The 22996-nt window shown below is 42.3% G+C and overlaps 2 protein-coding genes across 3 annotated transcripts; one reads left to right on the top strand and one right to left on the bottom strand.

Moving 5' to 3' along the window:
• Positions 1 to 7208: 7208 nt before the first annotated feature.
• On the bottom strand, positions 7209 to 12855 carry LOC134461186 (nuclear factor 7, ovary-like). 2 transcript variants are annotated; one of them, XM_063213954.1, is made up of 7 exons: positions 12251 to 12855; positions 11217 to 11312; positions 9629 to 9859; positions 9256 to 9278; positions 9053 to 9171; positions 8416 to 8736; positions 7209 to 7486 (listed from the first exon to the last, which is right to left on the bottom strand). In XM_063213954.1, exons 1-7 carry the CDS (start codon positions 12635 to 12637, stop codon positions 7266 to 7268), a joined length of 1398 nt encoding a protein of 465 aa, XP_063070024.1. In that variant the 5' UTR covers positions 12638 to 12855; the 3' UTR covers positions 7209 to 7265. The 2 variants fall into 2 exon arrangements, with proteins under 2 accessions (XP_063070024.1, XP_063070025.1); XM_063213955.1 differs by lacking the exon at positions 9629 to 9859.
• A 1511-nt stretch (positions 12856 to 14366) lies between these two features.
• On the top strand, positions 14367 to 22795 carry LOC134461806 (E3 ubiquitin-protein ligase TRIM35-like). The gene is made up of 5 exons (XM_063214650.1): positions 14367 to 14962; positions 15782 to 15877; positions 16030 to 16257; positions 22059 to 22081; positions 22177 to 22795. The coding sequence occupies exons 1-5, from the start codon at positions 14573 to 14575 to the stop codon at positions 22352 to 22354; spliced, it is 915 nt and encodes a 304-aa protein (XP_063070720.1). The 5' UTR covers positions 14367 to 14572; the 3' UTR covers positions 22355 to 22795.
• The last annotated feature ends 201 nt before the right edge of the window (positions 22796 to 22996 follow it).

Genomic DNA, 22996 nt, shown 5'->3' with positions numbered 1-22996 from the left:
ACAAAGGTCTACCCTGCAGAAGATGGTTGCATAAGGAAGCTGCAACTGCTGATCAGTGACTCGACCTTGGACAAGGAAGGGAAACGCACCGTGAAGCCAGTCTACTTGGAGAGACCCATCCATAAGACTGCGACCCCAAGTGATGCTGCCACATTTTCTCTTGCAATGTGTCTCATCATCCAGTGCTAACTTAGTTTGTAGAGTTTGTGTGAAATCACAAGTGATTTGGTGGGAGTGTAGCTGCCATCGAAGTCAGAATAAATATATAAATAATAGATTAATAAATATTTGGTTAAAAATATAGAGTTCATAAATATATACATGTCTAGTAAAAACACTTAAAATATTAAAAGCATAATTTCATACATTGCATGTACATTGTTTGTTCTGATCAGGGAATTACATACACCCTAAGTCTTTCTGCCTTCTTTTTGTGGAGTTCCCGCAATTCAATTTCTGGTCACTAAGGGCGTCTAGATTTATAGGCCAGAAATGGTTTGAAGAATGTTTAAAAAGGTCCTGGTTCCGGCTCCGGATCACCACCAGAATTTAACCACTTGTTCCTTGGGTCATTACTAACAACTCCAGAAAGTTTCAGCAAAATCCGTTCTCAAGTTTTTGAGTTATCCTGCTGACAGACAGACAAACAGACAAACAAACAGACAGACAGACAAACCAACGCGACCAAAAACATTACCTCCTTGGCGGAGGTAATAAATGTTGGTTTATTAATAGAACCTTAATAGTAATAGAGGAAACTGGATATGCACCAAGGAAGCTGTTTGATAGCACATTTGACTAGTATGTTAAAGCCTATTTTTTAAGTGTTTATGCTATGTTTTGTGGAGAAACTGGAAAATCAAAATGTACCCTATCACATAATGGTGAAGAATCATTAAACTAAATCCTGGATCCGGATCATGATCCGATCACCGCCAAAATGTAATCACTTTTTTCTTTTTTTAATTTCCAACTAATCCACAAAATGTCATCAATATCTGTGCATAATTTTTGAGTTATCCTGCTGATAGACAGACAGACAAGCAAACACGACTGAAAACATAACCTCCCTGGCAGAGGTAATAAATAGTTTATTAGATCATTAAAGGATTAATACTGTGGAACAAGCTATTACAACCCTTTTAATTCAACTATTGACTGACCTGCATTAGATTTCCAAACTAGAAATGCAGTAGAGAGTTCAGACCTCCGCCAAGGAAGCTGTTTGATAGAACATTTGACTATGTTACTACCTTTTAAAAAAAACAAAAAAAAACCCTTCTTTTTGTGGAGTTAGAAACTGGAATGTCAACATTCGCCCTGTCCCGCAATTCATTTGGCAGTCACTAGGTGCGTCTAGATTTCCAGGCTGGCAATGAGGAAGAATCTTTTTTAAAAAAAAGGCTTGGTCCCGTATTGTGATCCAGATCACCACTAAAATTTGGCCACCTTGGCCATTTCCAACAACTCCATAAAGTTTCATCCAAATCCTGCTGACAGGCAGACAGACAGACAGACAGACAGACAGACAGACAGACAGACAGACAGACAGACAGACAGACAGAAAAACAGACAAACAGACAGACAAACCAACACGACCAAAAACATAACCTCCTTGGCGGAGGTACATGTAATAATCACATGTTGTGTCTTACTTGCAGGAACGTGACATCATCAGTTTTCAACTTCTCTTCTATGGTTCTGATTGTGTCTGAGAGAGATGAGATATCTCTGCTCATCTTCTCAATCTTCTCCTTCATCATCTGACTCTTCTGCTCCTCTTCCTCCCTCAGTGCAGCTATCCTGGCTGCCTCTTCATCTTGTAGAAACTGGTGAAGAATCTCAAAATCCTGCTTGATCTGCGTCTCTGTGTGTTGGACCTGAACCTTTAATATCACACACATAGTATTCAAGGCTCTACATTATTGTGGTACAGCTCCCCAGGGGGCGTTTGAGAGCTCTAGGGGAGCATTGAGAAATATACAGCTGAGAGGGGGTGGTGCTTAGTTGGCATTGGGGGGCATGAGTCCATTTAATTGTTTAATACTAATGGGGGCATTGTCAGTCATATGATGATGTCAAGGGGGCATTGGGAGGCTACCTTTATATGTTGTGCAATTTTATCCCATAAGACTTTATGATTATTAAAGCTGTCCAGTTTGTCCTGTAAGGGCTTCAGAGTGGTCTTCAGTGTCTCCTGGAATGAAACAATGAAAATGCTTTTACCACTTTAAATGAGATTGGGGTGCACAGTGATTTGGAGGTTTGGAGAGAGACTGTCATTAGTTATTACTACCAGAGGCGATTCTAGGATCAGATGGGACCCCAAGCAAAAATGCAAAAGAATGAACATTTGAACCAAAATCGCCACTACTGTGGTAACGTGTGGGCTGTTAGTCACTATCTAGGGGCTTGGGGGCCCCAAGCGTCTGCCTGTCTTGCCTGGTTGCAAGATGCGCCTCTGATTACTAGGCCTACTTATCACCCGGTGAGCAGGGGGAACGTCTTCTGATTGGCTGAGCAGGTGTCCTTTATTCCCCGGTAGCAGGACACCTATGATGTCATGCAGGCGTCTAAATTGCTTCTTTTCTAACTTTCTGGCGAAGTGCCGTTACGAATTCTATCGCATCTGGTTGTCTAGTCAAGACCCTGTTACTAATTCTATCGCATCTGGTTGTCAAGTCAAAAACCCAGTCGTCAATTCTATTGCATTTGGTTGTCAAGTCACCCCAACGTTCTGTGCGCGTCCTTACATGCCTCCGATAGAGGCACGTCTCACTAGATTAGGAAGTGGTGCCCATAGCAACGTACCAAGCGCAATGGTTTATCTACTCTCTCACAAAGCCGTCGGGCTGTTAGAACTCTCCGCCTCGTCCATTACTTCCCTTGATATCGGGACAACTCGTCGGCCGCTATTCCATACTTAACCGTACTTTGACTATTACGTACACTCTCTTTTTACTGCTTAATTCCTGTTTTCTGAGTTGTCCAGGTGGTTTAACATTTTACATTACAATATTTATTACAACTTCTACTACTATTATAATAACTAGGCCTATAACAACAACAACAATAATAACTAGACTGCCTGTGCAGTCGCCTTCGACTGCTTAAGGTATATCCCCGAAACGCGACGCTTCCAGTCCCCCATCATTCCTACCACTCCCGTCCACCATTTCGTAAACGTATATGATACATACAGACGTGACATGACGTGCATAGGCTTAAAACCAAACGACTATTGTGAAAATGAAGCAAAAAATGGGGCAAATAGTAATACTCTTTTAATGGTTCAGTGGATATACCACATTAGGTACAGTGTAATAACCAGTGTAACAATATTTAATACAATGTAATTTTTTTACTTACATCATGTGTTTGTGCGTAAGTGGTATTACATGGTATTGCATATTGTTACACTGGTATTACACTATATTACATGGTATTGCATACTGTTACACTCGTTATTACACTGTACCTGATATTGCATATTGTTACACTGGTATTACACTAGTATTACATGGTATTAAATATTGTTACATTGGTTATTACACTGTACCTAATATGGTAGATTCACTGAAATGGTGAACCATTAAAATAAGGTGTTACCGGGCAAATCAATCCACCCAGTCAGAAGTTATGGGCCAAATGAAAATTCCGCCATTTTGAAAGTGTTGTCTTCCAAACTCGAATCAGTTCATGAACCTACCCTAGAGCATTCACACGCCAAATCTGGGACAAATCCATCCACCCGGTCAGAAGTTATGGACCAAAGAATAATTCGGCCATCTTGAATTCAGCCATCTTGAAAGTGTTGACCTCCCAACTCGAAGCAGTTCATGAACCTACCCTAGAGCATTCACACACCAAATCTGGGACAAATCCATCCACCCGGTCAGAAGTTATGGACCAAACAAAAATTCGGCCATCTTGAATTCAGCCATCTTGAAAGTGTTGACCTCCCAACTCGAAGCAGTTCATGAACCTACCCTAGAGCATTCACACACCAAATCTGGGACAAATCCATCCACCCGGTCAGAAGTTATGGACCAAACAAAAATTCGGCCATCTTGAATTCAGCCATCTTGAAAGTGTTGACCTCCAAACTCGAATCAGTTCATGAACCTGCCCTAGAGAATTCACCCAAAAAATCTGGGACAAATCCAAACATCCGTTCAAAAGTTATCGCGTTAACACGAAAGACCTAACGCGGCGGCGGACGCGGCGGACGCGGCGGCGGACGCGGCGGCGGACGCGGCGGCGGCGGAAGCAAAACCATTACATCCCCGACGCTCCGCGTTTCGGGGATATAATAATATAAGGTTGATTGTTACTATTAAACAGGATTGCTATTGAAAACTAATAACGTGATTTGTAGTCAATGTCACAGACAACGTCTGTCTTTCAGTCTGTCTGTCAGCCTGCCTATGATTATATATAAATAAATACATATCAGTTTCTAATATATAAACACAAATTATTCATGAAAATAACTCTTGATGCTGTCCACATTGAGGTCAAAGAAGCCAGTGAACTCAACAATACTGTGTGAATAAAGAGACATAACCTAATAGCCATAGTGGAAAATAGCTGTGCTATAAAATCTGTCCCCCAACTGCAACACTGAGTTGTGAGTGGTTGTTTGCACACATGCAGTTAAGATGCAAGTTTTGAATGCCAAGTGTTGGTTCCGAGCCCTATCTCACGCCTTTCGTAAAGTCTTCACGAAAAAAATAACTTTAATTTTCGTGGTGCATTCACGTTATTGCCCGTTTTTCGTGGTAGGGCAACGAAACGCTGCCTATTCACTTGAATTGCCCCACTGCTGCTATGGTTATCCAAGCGTCTGCAGGGGCGGGGAGGGGGTGCTGACAGAACACTGCTGATACACTCGGGACTCACTAATTCGACGCCCTTTTGGTACTTACGCCTTATGTCCCCTAAACCTAAACCTAAACCTAAACCTAAACCTAACCCTAACCTTAACCCTACTTAACCCTAAACCTAACCCTAACCTTAACCCTAACCTTAACCCTAACCTTGACCCTAAACCTAACCCTAAATTGCTTGTTTGAAATGTTTGATTATCATGTGACTGTAGGCCACCGAAAAGGCATCAAACTAGTGGGTCGCTATCAAACTAGTGGGTCGCTAGGCAACAGTCGGGCAATTCAAATGAATAGGCAGCGTTTCGTTGCCCAACCACGAAAAACGGGCAATAACGTGAATGCACCACGAAAATTAAAGGTTTTTTTTTCGTGAATACTTCACGAAATGAGTGAGATACGGTTGTGGTTCCAGAGCTTTTCATTTGTGCAATGTCAATATATGTTGCAGCCTCATAATGTGTACTGTTCTACCAGTGGAGCGGAGCAGTCTTGGAAAAGACTTTATATTTCTACCATAGTACTACATTACTACGGCTTAACATAGAATCTTTGTAGTGCACTATGGTCTATTCATGCCATCCTGATCACAGCAAATGACTTAGCCGAATGTCTTCTTAATGCATTATCAATAACCCTGAAGCAAAACCACGTTTATTGAAATGTAGGCTACAGGATAAAAAAACTGGTCTCCAAGGGGGGCGTTTTCCCCTCTTTCTTCTTCCCTTTCTGTGGCATTTGGTGGCGGCTTGCAAAACATGTGCACGCCCGCCATCTACAGCGCTAAGGGAACTCTCGGATCCCGGGAAAGGGATCCCGGAAAAGTACGGGCTTGAGTCTCTACTTTTTCCAATGTCTCTGACACAACCTTCTGTGCAACATGAGACAACCTGGTCAGAATCGTTTAAGTCAAGTAGTATATTATAAACATTCAAATCAGATGTCTTACCTTTCGCTCCTCTGCTGCTTCATTGATGGGACTGAAGCTGTGTGTTCTATGGAGTTTTGAGTCTCGACACACCACACACACAAGCTGTTCATCATCTTCACAGTAGAGCTTCAGTTCTGATCGGTGCAGATTGCAGGACAAGTCCTTTTCTGAGAGAGAGCTAGAAGCCATTTCACCTTCAACACTTCACCCTCAGTTGTGCCTGTTATAAAATGTCTACTTTCCTGTTCAACGCTGCAGAGATTACTGAAATTGTTGGTTCATTAACTATCAGTTGAGAAAGGCTGGCTGAGGCACGAGGTCTGACCAAACCAACCCAACCCAATCCAACCAAGCGGTGATGGTGATACATGGTATCTGATTGGACAGGAATTCCTTAAGACAGTCATGTGCCATGTGCAGTAAGGAGTGTTTTATGGCAGTAAGACGAGAGGTCAATGTGACCAGTAATGTAGTAGAGTACATAAACATAAACACCAGGGAGAAAAAAAATCCCCACTCAGCTTTGACTTTGGACAGGTGGAGTCTCGTGGGTAGCAAAAAAGAAAATGAAAGCAACACCAAAGACACAGCCTCATTGCTATACCCACTCAATCACCAACATCCATGACATTCCAATGCAGACGAGACTTTAAGGAATTCTATGTAGGCAAGTGAGATCAAAAACATTACTATCATCAGTCAACAGGCATGTTGGCCATGGTTGACTTGATGGTCAAGTCAAACATCAAGTTCCATCCAGCATCACACTGATGGCTAATGGCAGGACCACTGAGGCCCAGGCTTGTGTCTGTACACATTTTGACCTTCAGTTTCAATCTAGAACACAGCAACCTGTGTCCACAGGGGGGCAGCATCACTCAAATAGAAACAGAGGAAACACATTTTCCCACACAGGTAAGTTTATTAGACTTAGTTACAACATGATCTCACATCAAATAGATAAAAAAGAATGGATGCCCAAACCTTGAAAGGACCTTGCAAGTCACAGTTATGGGAACACAGTAACAAATCAGTGGCTCCTACTGTCCATATATAATACATTCGATTATTACAGTGTCATGTTTTACTAATATTCCGTAATGTATGAAACAAAACCCAATTACAAAGGGCTAAACACTTTTTATTTACCCCACCCTGTATAACACAACATCCTGGAATAGTAATGATATCCATATTAGGGTGGTGATAATGGTGGCTAGTTGCAGCAGTCTGGGTAAGATTTCAAACAAGCGATTTAAGGTTAGGTTTAGGGTTAAGGTTAGGGTTAAGGTTAGGTTTAGGGTTAGGGTTAGGTTTAGGTTTAGGGTCGTATGACGTAAGCGGTAAGTACCGAAAGGGCGTCGAATTAGTGAGTCCCAATAGATTTAGCCATGCTTCATTGAGTGCTCAATGTGTTCTTGCTGCAGGATCTGAGCTGTGTCTGATGTCTAACTGAGCTGCTCCACCATCACTACAGGCTTCACTGGGAGAATCTTCAGAGAACACAGAAAGGCGTAAAAGTATGGAAAGACTCTCTCTGTGAACTTGTGTGTGAAGGTGTGTAGGTGTGTGTCATTATCAGGGTCAGTGAATGAAAGCTCTCCTCTGTCCCAGTTCAGCTGCACTCTGATCCTCTTGGGCTCCTGCTGCATTGTGATGGCGATGCCTTCTGTAAGAGCCATAATGCAGAAAAGATAGAATATGCTTAAAAGTATGTGCAATTCATAGTTGCAATTTATATTTGCTCTTTATATTTTATTTCATTCTTGACACATACTATACACTGCATTCAGATTCTTGAGATTTGAGCTGTTTTATTAAAAATGTAGGTAAGTTGGAGCTGAATGAACACATTCTAAGGCAAAACAAGGGTCCTAGCTTTTAAATGCAACTCATTTCATGTTTGTATGTGCTTCGGAGGCTGAGATATTTTGGATTTAATAGGCTGAGGGCACCCTTTCCCAAATAGGGCTTAGGACAAAATGGGTTAATCCATGTCATTGTGTATTTCATAATTATAAGGAAAATGATTATTGATTGGCCCCTATAAAAATGATTGATGACGCTCCCTTAGAATGACGTAACTGAGAACGTGCAGCACCAGTTTAGTCATGGCTGCGCAAGGCATGGGAGCATGAAGTTTTCTTACCGTGCGCCATGCGCCTTGTGTTTTGTAATCTTTTGATTTTCTAAGCAAAGACAGCTAAACTTAAAGAAGCTGTCATGTCGTACGCGTGAAGAAATTACTGTGTCTGCAGCTCTAATAGCGCATTCAGGCCGACTGAGAACTGTGCCGGACCGGTGGCCGTTCCTGCACCTAATCGCATCATCGTGTTCACGCCACAGATTTTAGCGTTCGCGAACCAGAAAGCAAAATACTAGGTTTTTCTCAGAGAACCGTGACGACAGCGTGGCCGTCAGCAGGTTAATCTGGGTATCACAGTCACGTGCAGAAAAAGTTCAGAGCCCGGTATGAACACGGGCAGTTCACAGATAAGCACTTTAGTGCCGGACGTAACTGGTGCGGGCACTGGCACCAGCTCCGTTCTGGTCGGCCTGAAAGCCCTATTGTGGAAACTGAAGAAAGTGCCACAACACCTTCTGTGTCTGGAGAGTGGGCTTTATATTCCCCATTACAGTTATTAAGGAACCAGGATCCGGACCAGCGGGACTCCACTGTGCTCCTGTTGGCACTCTCTGGCTTCAGCCCCACATCCCATAATACATTGCCTGAAAACTTGACATCCCAGCAGTGTGTCCCTGAGTTAATGCCCTCAGAGCCTAGCACAGATTCCCAAGGACCAAGTCTTTCTGGGTTATCGGGAAGCGCTCGCCTCTGACCACTGTCACTCAGAGCAGTCAGGTCTTCAGACAGGATGAGATGTGAGTGTGCAGTGTTGGGATCCAGAATCACAGGAGCTGCAGATGAATAAAGGAGGAATCACAAAGCAGAATTTCGAAAGATATAAAAAGCTCACTTACGTAACTATTAAATGATGAAAGTGACACATTGTTGAAAGTTATATTGTATGGTCTTGTGATTGGATTTTTTGGGGGGGGAGGGATTATACATAAGAAACAGACAAGAATATAATTTCAAAGCAGATGTCAATGTTAATCCGTGGATATAGGCTAGCGCACACGTGTGTGTGTGTACGTGTGTGTGTGTGTGTGTGTGTGTGTGTGTGTGTGTGTGTGTGTGTGTGTGTGTGTGTCACACTGCGATATAACTTACTATACTGAACCAAGTCCTTCATCTTCTCCCAGACAGTGAACTTCAGGTTGCCCAGGTACTTTGCCACATTGATCAGAGCTCCTGAAAGCTTCTCTGGATCCTGCAGTGTGCACTGGGCTCTGGAAAAAAAAACATTCAAGAGTCAGAGGATGTGGATTTGCATTCAGAAACACAGAGGATGAAGAAGCAGAGTATAGGCTCACCTTTCCACCATGGTCTTGTAGTTCTGCAGAAACAACAGATATTGAGAACACGATGAGATAAATCGCTTACTCGTAATTGTTTTGTATTGAATATGATACGTCCCTAGTGTGTAAGTGCTATATTAGCCTGAAGGCCTAATTGGCAATGTTGTTTTATTGAGGGTGCTTGGCCAGACTTTAAAAAGAAGGCTTAGGCCCAATGTCATTTTGAAAGTGAAAAAATAAAAGTTTGATTATAATGGAAATGGAAGTTGTGATTTCACTGCATGTACTGTAGGCTGTAGAACCACCAGATACAATTATACATTTAAAACACAAACTGTCAGAGGAACTGAAGTGCATTAGCCTATATTAAAAAAAAAACCATTATGACCTGCAGAAAAGTGACATCATCGGTTTTCATCTCCTCCTCTATGGCTCTGATTGTGTCTGAAAGGGATGAGATCTCTCTGGTCATCTTCTCAATCTTCTCCTTCATGATCTGACTCTTCTGCTCCTCTTCCTCCCTCAGTGCAGCTATCCTGGCTGCCTCTTCATCTCGTAGAAACTGGTGAAGCTTCTCAAACTCCTGCTTGATCTGCATCTCTGTCTGTTGGGTCTGTACCTGGTAATATCACAAATACCCTGATTAAAGGCGGATTCATACTTAGCCTAACTGGCGCTAACCTCATTCATACCTCCCTCGCGACGATGACGTGCCCTCAAAATGACGTCACACGCCCCTCCGCAAGCTGCCACGGCGCGAGGTCGTGCACCCCACATTTTTTGTAACTTGGCGTGCGCCACCAGCGACCATGCAGGTAGGCAGACAAAGCAGGAGTTGCGGAGAGAGGCTACAGCCAAAAATACTGAATCAAACAAAGATATCGCAAACCACGCCCACTCAATGCAAAAGCGTGTGCTCAAGTTGGGTCTCCTAAGGGGGCGTTGTCCCCTACTTCTTCTTCTCTTTTTGAGGTGTTTGTGCAAGACGTGCGCTACCGCCATCTACAGCGCTAAGGGGACTTCATTGATTCTCAACCTCAGGACTCCGAAGGTCTCCTAACCGAAGGTCTCCTAAAGGGGCGTTCACCCGACATAAAGTGGATACCGGAAAGGAAACAAAATGACGCTTCTTGGTTACATCCACTTTCTTTGCTACAGCTACTGTAGGCTACTACCGAATGGATCCTGCATTATTTTGAGGATAATAAAATGTCCTAGAGAGTTATTTTATCTTCTCCCTTAAATGTTGTTCAGTGAAACAATTGTTTACTTTGTTCAGAAGCACGTTGTGTTTGGCGATCTATTTATAAATTCTGCAGCCAGAACAATGCTCTCACATGAATCTATGTTTCATTGTGGTAAGTCATAAGTCAGACGTTCAGTAGCCATACAGCAGCCGTGTTTGGCTTTCTATTTGTATAGGCTACATCTGTAGAACTCACGCTGCGAGTTGCTACCGAGTTGCTACAGATGCTGCCGTTTCTCTCATGAACAGCAGAGGGCACACTTACGAAAATGCAAGCAAAAGCCTGTAAATGGCGCTTTTGACTATGAATGGTCTGCCACATTTTAATGGTTCTCGCGCCAAATGCGCCAAAGTGCGCACGTTAAGTATGCAGAGCCCTTAAGATCTTGCTGATAGAAATTGTAAGGCTGTTCTCCCCAAACTTTGTATAGGCCTGTTCATGTCCCTTTTGTAAATGGCTTTGAATACACACATCTGCTAAATAAGTAACATGATTTATTCAAGGTAGTGTTTCTCAACAGGGACTCTAGAGCAGTTGCAATTGAGGTGCATTACTCTATGGAGTAAATAGAGTGTATTTTATTTTCTATTACTAAGGAGGGCGTTGGGAGGCTTATGATGAAGTCAAGTGGGCGGTGTGTGTTATGATGAGGTCAAGGGTGCGCTTGTTCAAAAAACCCCACGGAGAACCACTATTTTAAGGCGATGTATTTGACACAAGCCATGTTACCTTTATGTGTGGTGCAGTTTCATCACAGGTGAGTTTCACATCATTGAATATCTCCAGTTTGTCCTTTAAGGGCTTCAGAAGGGTCTTCAGCGTGTCCTGGAATTACACAATTTATTAAGACCTGGGAGACAAGCACAGCACTACACACATGAGCACTGTGGACTAAACTGAAACAAGGTGCCTGAACAGCATGTCATCTGTCTATCAGGCTTGAGATTGAGCTTTAGCAGGAGATGTGGTTGAAGATGATATAGGGGTATTGGAGAGAGGGCTACAGACGTTTACTCTCTAAGTATAATTTTGTATTACTACATTTCTGTTTGTGGAACTGTTGATTTCATTGCAATAGTCGTCACATTTGTTTTGCATATTTTACTTGACACAGCCAGTGTCCCTTCACTGGCCATGCAAAAAAAAACCACTTCAAAATACTTCATTTACCTGAGACGCATACACACACAAACACACACAGGTGGATGGATGTTTGTGTGTGTGTGTGGTGTGTGTGTGTGTGTGTGTGTGTGTGTGTGTGTGTGTGTGTGTGTGTGTGTGTGTGTGTGTGTGTGTGTGTGTGTTAGTGTGTGTGTGTTTGTGTGTGTAACTGTGAAATTGACTGTTATGTATGCTTTATAAGTCTATTCACTTCTATTTTGCTGGTCTGAACTACTATTGGCAGATTGTTGGGATGTTCTCTACACCATATAGTTTGAGTGCAGGTGGTACTGCTACAATCTTGTACAGACATCTGTCCTTGCCACAAGGATACTGTTTAAATGCATGTCCCTTTTAGAAATACTTAATTCTTACATTATTATTATTATAGTAAATATCTTTGACAATATCAATGTATCAATACGATCAAAGTTGAATAGTGCTGCAGGGCACAATCGTGTGAGGCTACTATACTGTATGTTGGTTAAAGCTGAATATAACAACTCTCTTAGGCAAAACTACTGAGCGCAGCTATTGTATATTGTACAGACCAAACTCTTCTGAAAAGTGAACACATTTCTGAATCAGTTTTCATATCTCACCTTACACTCCTGTGCAGTCTCCTTGACAGGACTGAACTTGTGCTCTTGATGGAGTTTTGAGTCTCGACACACCAAACACACAAGCTGTTTGTCATCTTCACAGTAGAGCTTCAGTTCTGACTGGTGAAGATTGCAGAGTTGTCTGTTCTCACTCCTCTGCTTTGAAAAAGTCTCACACAGGTTCTTCAGATGAAGGTTACAGGGAGGGTCCAGTGATATTGTTTTTTTGCAAACTGGACATTCTTTTGATCCTCTAGTAGTTTCCCAGAATGTCTTCAGGCAGCATTTACAAATGCTGTGACTACAAGTCAGAATAACTGGATCCTTGAGGATGTCACGGCACATAGGACAGGACAAATCCTCTTCTGAGGAAGACATGGAAGCCATTTATTTCCAGGAGTGATCACTTCAGTTGGGCCTGTTGTGCAATGTCGTCTGCTTTCCTCTTCACCACAGCAGAGATCCCTGAAACTGAACCTTGCACGCTCCAAGAGAAGATTTATCCGTAGTCTACTCAAATATGTCTATGCAAAAACACTGCTTTAACACCACACCCTCACCAAAACACTTGTTTGCAAACTGCCGAATGGAATAACATAAGCAGCAAAATGTTGCGTTGGTTCACATTCATATGAGTGCTAGTCAGGAAGGGCTGTCTGGAGGACGAGGATGGTAAATGGTTTCTGATTGGTGAGTGTGGTCACATGAACACAGTAAGGAGTGTTTTATGACAGTAAGATTAGAGGTCAGCGTGCTACAAAGCAGGGGTGGATTTCTCAAAACCAAAGCTGCTTACTTCATTAGCTACTTTGTTGTTTTCAATGCATTTTCCCATTGGCAACTACCAAAGTTGCTAACAGGCTAATAACTTCCCTTTCGAGAAATGCACCCCAGATTTGTAGACTCAGAGATCACGGAAGGGAGAGGGGTGGGTAAAGGGCAGTAGTTAAGTCAAACACAGTAGGCTACATTAGGGCAGTCATCATAGTTAAGCGGTGAGGGCATTAGACTTGCTGTCCAAAGGTTGCTGGTTCGACTTCCGACCCACCAGGTTGGTGGGGGGAGTGAATAATAACCACGTAGTAATAAAATATGTTTTCTGATATTAGCGAATAAATACTGAAAAAAGGGCTGAATGTCAGGAGCTCCCTCAACACGCGTGCAGTTCCATCAACGCGTCACGTGATCTCCCAGACGTCTGTTTTGTTGACGTAGATGTAGATTATGTTTTATTGGGGGAAAAAAATGAAACTGGACTGAAGCAGTTGAAGTATCTAAACTTTTATTGTCTTTAACGACCATACTGACTGATAGCCTCGCGAGCCATCCTACGTACTTCCACCAAAGGATTGGCTCCACTACTGTAGTCTGGCCGTGGTAGTATTATGGGATGGTCAGGACCAGGCTAACTGACTGCCCAGGTCACAGAATATCACGATGCAGTGTAGGCCTCTTCATTTCTCTGAGATAATTACTGAGTCAAACACATAGGTGCTGTATTCTTCCACTTTCAGTTTTGTTTAATTATTTTAATTAATTTATTACTTATATTATTTATTATAAGATTTTTTTTCACTCCTTTTTTTCTGCCTCTCTCTTTCTTCACACTATGCCCTGAATTTGTAGCCTGGTTCCTACCAGACCTCTGTGTGTTTGAGCTTTGGAGCCCCCTGGTGGCGCTAAACACACACGTCGGTCTGGGAGCAAGTAGCAGGATTCGATTTCTGGACTCGAAAAATATGACGAGCATTTATTGCTTCAATATTAATGGCAACGCGCATAGAGGAGCCACAGGAGATATTATAGACTATATTGACGCTTTAGAGATTAACAGAAAAATTTTTTGAAGGAATTTGTTGATATTGAAGCAATTAATGCTGCGATTATATTTTTGACTGGAGAAACGGAATCCTGCTACATGCTCCCAGGCCCAGTAGAGGAGCCCACGAAGCTGCGCGGAACTACAGGTCAGGCAAGAGCCAGGCAACTAAATTAGCTGCTATTCTACATTAGTCATAAGTCCATGTTATCACACCCCGGCCCTGTAGATGGCAGCAATGCACTGTGTTTAAAAACTGCCACATGAAGAGAAAAGAAGTCTCAATGTGGCCTCAAAGGCAGGTGAGCATAATCAGCAGAGCACAACCAATTAGGTGTCTCTCAAGCAGTTAGTTTGGTGCCTGACAGTCATTGACTTACAATGATAGAAAAGTCCCCTCCTCATCAAAGTTCAGTTTCGGGAATCTCTGCAGCAGAGAAAAACATTGTAGCATTGTAGGCCTTCAAAAGGCACAACTGAAGAGATCACCTGCTGGAAAATAAATGGCGTCCATGTCTGTCTCGGCGGTAGATTTATCCTGTCCTGTGTGCTTTGAAATCTTCAAGCATCCCGTTCTTCTGACTTGTACTCACAGCATCTGTAAAGGCTGCCTGAAGAGATTCTGGGAAACTAAAGAAGCACGAGAATGCCCGGTCTGCAGGGCAAAATCTTCAGAAAAACATCCTCCACTTAACCTTCATCTGAAGAACCTGTGTGAGCGTTTTTCGAAGGAGAGAGAAGATCAGAAGAATGTAATCTGCACTCGGCACCAATCAGAATTCAGGCTCTTCTGTGAAAATGATGAACAGGTTGTTTGCTTAGTGTGTCGGGACTCAAAACTCCATAACAAACACAACTGCAATCCCATTGATGAGGCAGCAAATGAGCACAAGGTAAGATATTGCATCAGAAAATAAGCAAGCTTTAAACCTTTAAAAGCCCCTCTCAGAGCAAGTTATTCAGTGTTGCACAATACAGAAAATCTCATCAGGAGTTTCGACTCTGCTGATAGTTGTCACGTTCATATTCAACCAGCAGATGCCATATCCTTACAGCAGACATGGCTCCCTGCAACATCAGTTTGTTGGTTTCTGTCATTTTGACCACTGATAATATTAAAGGGACACTGTGTGAGATTTTTAGTTGTTTATTTCCAGAATTCATGCTGCCCACTCACTAATGTTACCTTTTTCATGAATACTTTCCACCACCATCAAATTCTAAGTATTCATTATGACTGGAAAAATTGCACTTTTCATACATGCAAGGTGGGATCTTCTCCATGGTCCGCCATTTTGAATTTCCTAAAATAGCCATTTTTAGCTGCAAAAATGACTGTAATTGGACCATACTAGACAATATTTGTTTATTACTTAGTAAACTTTCATGTAAAGATCAAATTTGGCAATAGGGAGCCTAGTTTCAATTAGCAGCATACTTGTAGTTGCAGTACCTTTTTTGACCATTTCCTGCAAAGTGTCCCTTTTTAATGTTTCAGTTTTTTATTTAAATATATTACTATATTGCCCCCCTATTCTATATATTATTCTCTAAAATTCAGCTTGACTCACAGTCCAACTCCTCACAGAGGCCCTGAGTGTAATGTAATGGTTCTGCTCAGAGCACCAAAACTACAGTTGCACACAGTGGCCCTGGGTAAAGTGTTGTGTGTTTCACGCCCTGTATCATGTTGGGTTATTGTCTCATTCCAGGAGATACTGAAGACCGCTCTGAAGCCCTTACAGGACAAACTGGAGAGATTTAAATATGTGAAACTCACCTATGAGGAAACCGCACAATACATAAAGGTAACATGGCTTATGTCAAATACGCTTTATTATATTAAGCAGATGCTTTTTAACCAAAGTGATTTCCAAAGACATAAACATCATTACAAAGAGGGGAAACTACCACACTTGTTTCAATCAGTGAGAATTTTGAAAAAGACGTGATATTACAGTTCCAGCTCCAAAAGGCCGAGAAGCAGATCAAGGAGGAGTTTGAGAAGCTTCACCAGTTTCTACGTGATGAAGAGGCAGCCAGGATAGCTGTACTGAGGGAGGAAGAGGAGCAGAAGAGTGAGATGATGGAGAAGATTGAGAAGATGAGCAGAGATATCTCATCTCTTTCTGACACAATCAAAGCCATCGAAGAGGAGATGAAAGCTGATGATGTCACATTCCTGCAGGTAAGAAACATGACCTTGTTTTATTTATCATTATCATTATTCAAACTTCACTTTCTTTAATAGCTTATGTGGTTTTAAATTTACGTTTTATCTGGTGGTTCTACAACCAGCACACATTAAGTGAAATCATCATTTCAATTTCAATTATTATTATTAAAGCGTTGTATTATCTTTTACAAAGTAGGTTTTCAAGTGTCTCCACTGTATGCAGAGTGCAGAACATGGTTGGATAGCTTCCCATTCTTAAAATGAAATAAAATTAACTGTGTTTTTTTACTTTCAAAGGGTCCTGAGATACAGTACTCATTAGAACTCCTTAGAACAGATTCTGTGTCTTAGGTTTGGTTAATAACTGGACAGACACAGAGATGCGTTTAGGTGTCTTTACCGGAAAACCATGGTACACATTACATTGCACACGTCACAGCCAACCAATAAGCAGCTATCTAGTAATACAAGCCTGAACCATAACACTCCTCCCTTCTACAATCTATGTTGTATAGAGAAATAGGCAGAAACAAATAACATAAACATTACAGATTTAACCTGTCTGGTGGGTTTCTCATTCTTTGTGGATATCTGGGCATTCGTATAGTCTCAGATTGCCTGCCCAGTCCTTCATCTTGGTCCAGTTCTTCCTGAACGCTCCTTGATTGGGTGTCCTGTGTGTCTGCAACCATCTGTGCCGGTGCCACCGCCTCATCTGTAGTTCCGACGTCGTTCTGTGCCGGTGGCCCTGTTCCCACAGTGACTCTGTACTGTTCCTGCTCATCAGATGGTTCTCCAGGTGCTTTTTGCTCTCCTGCCAAATGTATTTGATCTATGTGTCGCCGCCACACCATGTTCGGACCCACCTTCACCTCATAAGTTCGGGGTCCTGTTTGGGCCTGCACTATACCATACGCCCATTTTCCTCCCCTTCTGTAGTCTCTCACCATGACTGGCTGTCCGGTGGAGACATGGCGTTCTCGTGCTCCGTGCAGCATCGTTGCTTGTTTGTTTAACACTTCATTGCGTCTGTTCGGTTTCATGAGGTCCAGACGTGTGCGTACCCTCCGTCTGAACATCAGCACTGCCGGACTTTCCCCAGTGGTGACATGTGGTGTGTTGCGGTATGATGCCAGGAACCGGGACAGTCTTGTTAGCATTGTTCCTCCATCATGCTTGGATGCTTTGAGTCCCTGCTTGAGAGTCTGAACAAACCTCTCCGCCAGCCCATTTGTGGCAGGGTGGAAAGGAGCCGAGGTTGTGTGTTTGATGCCATTCACTACCATGAATTGTTCAAATTCTTCACTCACAAATGTTTGTGCATTGTCGCTTACCAGCTGCAGAGGAAGCCCAAAGCGTGCAAAAATTGTTCTCAAGCATTCAATGGTCTGAGCTGAAGTCTGAGATGTGGTGCAAAAAACTTCTGGCCACTTAGAATGTGCATCTATGACCACTAAAAAGTTATGTCCCTCAAAGGGCCCTGCATAGTCCACATGTATCCTCTGCCATGGTTCTGTTGGCCACTCCCAGGGATGAACTGGAACTGGGGGAGGCATGTGGCGATTCTCTCTGCAGCCTTCGCAGTCCTTGGTCATCCCTTCCAGTTCTTCATCCGCACCGGGCCACCAAAAGTGGCTACGAGCTAGTAATTTCACCTTTGAAAGGATTCCTGCTGCCAGCAAGCGATATTTATTTCTGCTCCAACTTTTGGGCATAGGGCGAATGGCACCTGTCTGGCTTTATGGAATGTGGGGGTGGTATCTTTTAACACCAGTTTGGCTTCAAAGCCCTTGACTGTTCCCATCTCCTCTTGGAAAACAGCCCCGTATTTCTCCAATAACTGGTTCAGTTTGCCTTGTACCTTGTTCTCTGTGGTTGTGATTCTCAGCAGCTTTAACTCGCTCCAGTTCAGCTGAAAGTGCTTAAGCCAGTCTCTTCCAAACAGTGGTGGGCCATTTCCGTCCACTACATACAGTGGTAGGTTTTGTGCTTTCTCCTCATATCTGACCTGCACCTGTAACATCCCTTTTGGACTCAGTTTTCCCCCTGAATATGGGTCATTTCACGTGAAATCAGACACTTTGGGACCCGACCGACCCGGATTTCAATCATACTTGGTGTGCCTTTTTAGTAGCAAGGTAGCACCCCAGAACTGCATTGGTTTGAATCTGACACCAATATTAAGGGAGAAACAGACTAGGAAAGGTTCACATGTGAGGGTAGGACACTATACATTCAGCCTTGAATATATCAGTCAGTGTTAGTCACAAAAAGATGCCTGTGGTATTGTTTGAAAGCTCTTTTCTGGCTCTACATATTACACAATCAGCTTGGAATACAACAACTCTCAGAATATGAATTATGATAAATTGAAAAATTAAAAATTGAATATCTAAAAAACCTATATTTTAAAATGGCCAGTTCCTTGTCCAAACGTAGCCGGCAATGTCATTAGCAACACCTCAAATGCTGGTGTTCGGTTCTTTATTCATTTCAGAGAGAATTTGACTCACAAATATGGCATCATACAGACCACTTACTAATAATATGGTAATACCATAGTAGCATCACATGACAAAACAAAAACAAAACAAAAATGGTCAGTTTCCATGGTCCCAGGTTTCAGAAACTAAGGCAGATGTCCATTTATACACACCAAATGATGATATGTGAATGTTTGAACATTCCTTCTCTGTGTACCTGTGTAATCTTCCCTTTACCGTACTTTAAAGAGATAATCAATGGCTACACTCTCATTTTGTACTCTACCAGTGCATTTGAAGCAGCAGCTGTGTCTTTTGTAGATAATGTATAAGTACGTCCCGTTGCAGTTACAGGTTCCACTACCAGAAGCACATCCTGATGATCCATGAGAAGTCTATCTGGTCTGAAGGGAAAAGTGAAGGATGGAGATGGTCCATGAGGATGCAGGAAGTTCAGTTTCACCTCTCCAGTGCTCGGCATACATTCCTCAACACATGCTAGCCACCAGTTGCCATCATATACAGCTACAACATACCCTTTGATGCTTGAAAATGTAACACATTCCTTTACTGAGCTCACTCTTTCAACTCTGCCTTCTCTGAATGCTGAAAATGGCCCAACTTCCACTGTGTCCATTGACAATGGGCAGAAGCTGTGTAGTTTTTGAGTACCTGGAATAGTTCTTGCAGATTCCAACCTTTTCAACAGGTTCTCAGCTTCATGATGGTACATCTCTGTTGTGGCAAACTGGCAATGGATGTTCTTGAGAGAGATGCACCATCATGAAGCAGAGAACCTGCTGAAGAGGTTGGAATCTGCAAGAACTATTCCAGGTACTCAAAAACTACACAGCTTCTGCCCATTGTCAATGGACATTAGGCCATTTTCCGCATTCAGAGAAGGAGTTGAAAGAGTGAGCTCAGTAAAGGAATGTGTTACACTTTCAAGCATCAAAGGGTATGTTGTAGCTGTATATGATGGCAACTGGTGGCTAGCATGTGTTGAGGAATGTATGCTGAGCACTGGAGAGGTGAAACTGAACTTCCTGCATCCTCATGGACCATCTCCATCCTTCACTTTTCCCTTCAGACCAGATAGACTTCTCATGGATCATCAGGATGTGCTTCTGGTAGTGGAACCTAACTGCAACGGGACGTACTTATACATTATCTACAAAAGACACAGCTGCTGCTTCAAATGCACTGGTAGAGTACAAAATGAGAGTGTAGCCATTGATTATCTCTTTAAAGTACGGTAAAGGGAAGATGACACAGGTACACAGAGAAGGAATGTTCAAACATTCACATATCATCATTTGGTGTGTATAAATGGACATCTCCCTTAGTTTCTGAAACCTGGGACCATGGAAACGGACCATTTTTGTTTTGTTTTTGTTTTGTCATGTGATGCTACTATGGTATTACCATATTATTAGTAAGTGGTCTGTATGATGCCATATTTGTGAGTCAAATTCTCTCTGAAATGAATAAAGAACCGAACACCAGCATTTGAGGTGTTGCTAATGACATTGCCGGCTACGTTTGGACAAGGAACTGGCCATTTTAAAATATAGGTTTTTTAGATATTCAATTTTAAATTTTTCAATTTATCATAATTCATATTCTGAGAGTTGTTGTATTCCAAGCTTTTTGTGTAATATGTAGAGCCAGAAAAGAGCTTTCAAACAATACCACAGGCATCTTTTTGTGACTAACACTGACTGATATATTCAAGGCTGAATGTATAGTGTCCTACCCTAAAATGTGAACCTTTCCTAGTCTGTTTCTCCCTTAATATTAGTGTCAGATTCAAACCAATGCAGTTCTGGAGTGCTACCTTGCTACTAAAAAGGCACACCAAGTATGATTGAAATCCGGATCGGTCGGGTCCCAAAGCGTCTGATTTCACGTGAAATGACCCATATGTCTTCAGTATGACATCGGTCTTCCTCAGCTGCATGTTTTCGAAATGTCTTTTGTACATTGTTACAGGAATGATTGTGACTGCTGACCCTGTATCCAGTTCCATTTTCACTGGCTTGTTTTCAATCTCAGGTGTCACCCATATTATATTGCTGTTTTTTGTTGACACTGAGTGTAACTCCATCGTTCCAAGGATCTCATCCAAATCACTATCACTTCCTTGTGTTACCTTATGTACTGACTTTTTGTTTCTCTCTATTTTCTTCGGGGCTTGGCATGCTGCTTTAATGTGAGTGACCCCTGCGCTTACATTTGTGGCATGTCTCCTCACGAAAACGGCAGTCATCAGCTCGGTGGCCTTCTCTATTGCATCTGTAACACTTTTCTGCCACACGATGGCGCTGTCTGCCAAGATCCATTTTATTCAGTTCAGAAGCAACGCTACTGTGCCCCCTGCTGCTCTGTAATTCTACTGCGTCTCTGCTAGCGATCTCCATGCTCAATGCAATTTCTACTGCTTTGTCAAATGTTAACTTATCCTCTGTTAGTAATCGTTTTTGAATGTTTTCCTGTGCTAACCCACACACACATCTGTCTCTGAGAGAATCCTTCAAGTTAGTCCCAAACTCACAATGTTCGGAGAGTTTCCTCAGCTCTGCCGCATATCTATTTACACTCTCCCCTTGCTTTTGATTCCGCTTGTGGAATCGGAAGCGTTCCGCGATGACGAGTGGTTTGGGAGCGAGGTGTGCGCGTCCAATGTTGTTACCAGGTCAGTGAACATCTTGCTGGATGGCTTGTCCAGGGTAGTCAAATCACGTAGCAATGCATAGGTCTTTGGGCCGATCAAACTTAGCAGGGCAGGAACTTTCTTTTCTTCCGATACCTCGTTGGCAATAAAGTATTGCTCTAAGCGCTCTGCGTAATTTGTCCAACTTTCTTGAGACTCGTCAAAAGCCTCAAGTTTTCCGATGCTAGTCATCTTACTTATCGTTGCTAGCGGAGCTGCTGCACTCGCTTGGACCGTCCGTTGACTACTTTGACTGTCTGTCAAACTTTCAGAACTTTCACTTTCTGTGCTTGACATGAGTGCGCATCAATCCTTCACTGTGAGTAAGTATCTCGTCGCCATTGTAGTGTCTTAGGTTTGGTTAATAACTGGACAGAGACAGAGATACGTTTAGGTGTCTTTACCGGAAAACCATGGTACACATTACATTGCACACGCTGTGACGTAACACGTCACAGCCAACCAATAAGCTGCTATCTAGTAATACAAGCCTGAACCATAACAGATTCCTTGCACACATTTTCATTTCTTGCCCTTTTTCATAAAAAGGCAAACATGCAGTATCATGGGTTTACATTTTATCACATGATCTCAAAATTTCTCTGTTGTTTCTGCAGAACTACAAGGTCACGGTGAAAAAGTGAGTAAACTGTTAGTTATACTATGTTGTGTCTCTTGATCCTCTTTGTTTTTGAATCTGTATCCACACCCACTGACTCTTGAATGTTATTCCAGAGCCCAGTGCACACTGCAGGATCCACAGAGGCTTCCACAAGGAGCTATGACGATCAATGTGGCAAAGCACCTTGACAACCTGAAGTTCAGAGTCTGGGAGAAGATGCAGGAGATTGTTCAGTACTCTCCTGAGACCCGGAAGAAAAAATGTTTTGGAATTTTTGATTTTTTTACATAATTTGATTGTTATGGTGGAATGAAACATGACTAAAGCTTTTTTTCCCCAAAAAAGTATTTGTTTACTATTTGTTTCATCACATGTCCACTGTAGTGGACGTTGTAACTATGTTCGTCTATAGACTATAATCAGCTATAGGTTTATATTTAAGTTACTGTGATAAACTTGACACTGTAATTAAACAACAATCACAGGAGATGTGTTAGTGTTACATATGGACAGAATTCGGAGCTACATGTTTGTTACTGTTCCCTGACTAAGACATGCATGATCATCGCAAGATTTTGACCATCTCCATAAGTCCCATGCATGGTCTCAAGGTGGCCTGGGGAGAGTATACGTGTCTCCTATCTTTCCATTTGCAAGACATCATATTATGTTACTTTGTAATATTATGCTTATGTTGCTTTGTCAGACAACATTAAAGGTTGAAATGTTACGCTGAAATCGTCAAGTAATTCATGTAGTTCCTTTCAAGCTAATTGCTTTTCATCAGACTTGAATCAAGATAGACACATACCATCCTTATAGGCAGGAAGGGTCACATGATACATCAGTCAAGTTCTGATTGGAGGTAGACCTAATTCAAAGAAGTCCGTCCCAAGGTATTTACAGACATTTACAAACATTTTTACTATTCAT

The sequence above is a fragment of the Engraulis encrasicolus genome, chromosome 13, assembly GCF_034702125.1.
Source record: "Engraulis encrasicolus isolate BLACKSEA-1 chromosome 13, IST_EnEncr_1.0, whole genome shotgun sequence".
NCBI classification, from domain to species: Eukaryota; Metazoa; Chordata; class Actinopteri; order Clupeiformes; family Engraulidae; genus Engraulis; species Engraulis encrasicolus.
Note: the sequence above shows the minus strand (reverse complement) of the source record. Positions and strands in the feature narration are given on the sequence as shown.

What these genes read in the sequence shown, in the direction of transcription:
- LOC134461186 (XM_063213954.1), bottom strand. Translation starts at nt 12,637, where the DNA reads ATGGCTTCCATGTCTTCCTCAGAAGAGGATTTGTCCTGTCCTATGTGC. An exon ending in TACAAGACCATGGTGGAAAG is followed by an intron (nt 9,172 to 9,255) that starts GTGAGCCTATAC and finishes TTTTTTTTCCAG; the next exon opens with AGCCCAGTGCACACTGCAGG. An exon ending in GAAGGACTTGGTTCAGTATA is followed by an intron (nt 8,737 to 9,052) that starts GTAAGTTATATC and finishes ATTCATCTGCAG; the next exon opens with CTCCTGTGATTCTGGATCCC.
- LOC134461806 (XM_063214650.1), top strand. Translation starts at nt 14,573, where the DNA reads ATGGCGTCCATGTCTGTCTCGGCGGTAGATTTATCCTGTCCTGTGTGC. An exon ending in AGGCAGCAAATGAGCACAAG is followed by an intron (nt 14,963 to 15,781) that starts GTAAGATATTGC and finishes GTCTCATTCCAG; the next exon opens with GAGATACTGAAGACCGCTCT. An exon ending in TACAAGGTCACGGTGAAAAA is followed by an intron (nt 22,082 to 22,176) that starts GTGAGTAAACTG and finishes ATGTTATTCCAG; the next exon opens with AGCCCAGTGCACACTGCAGG.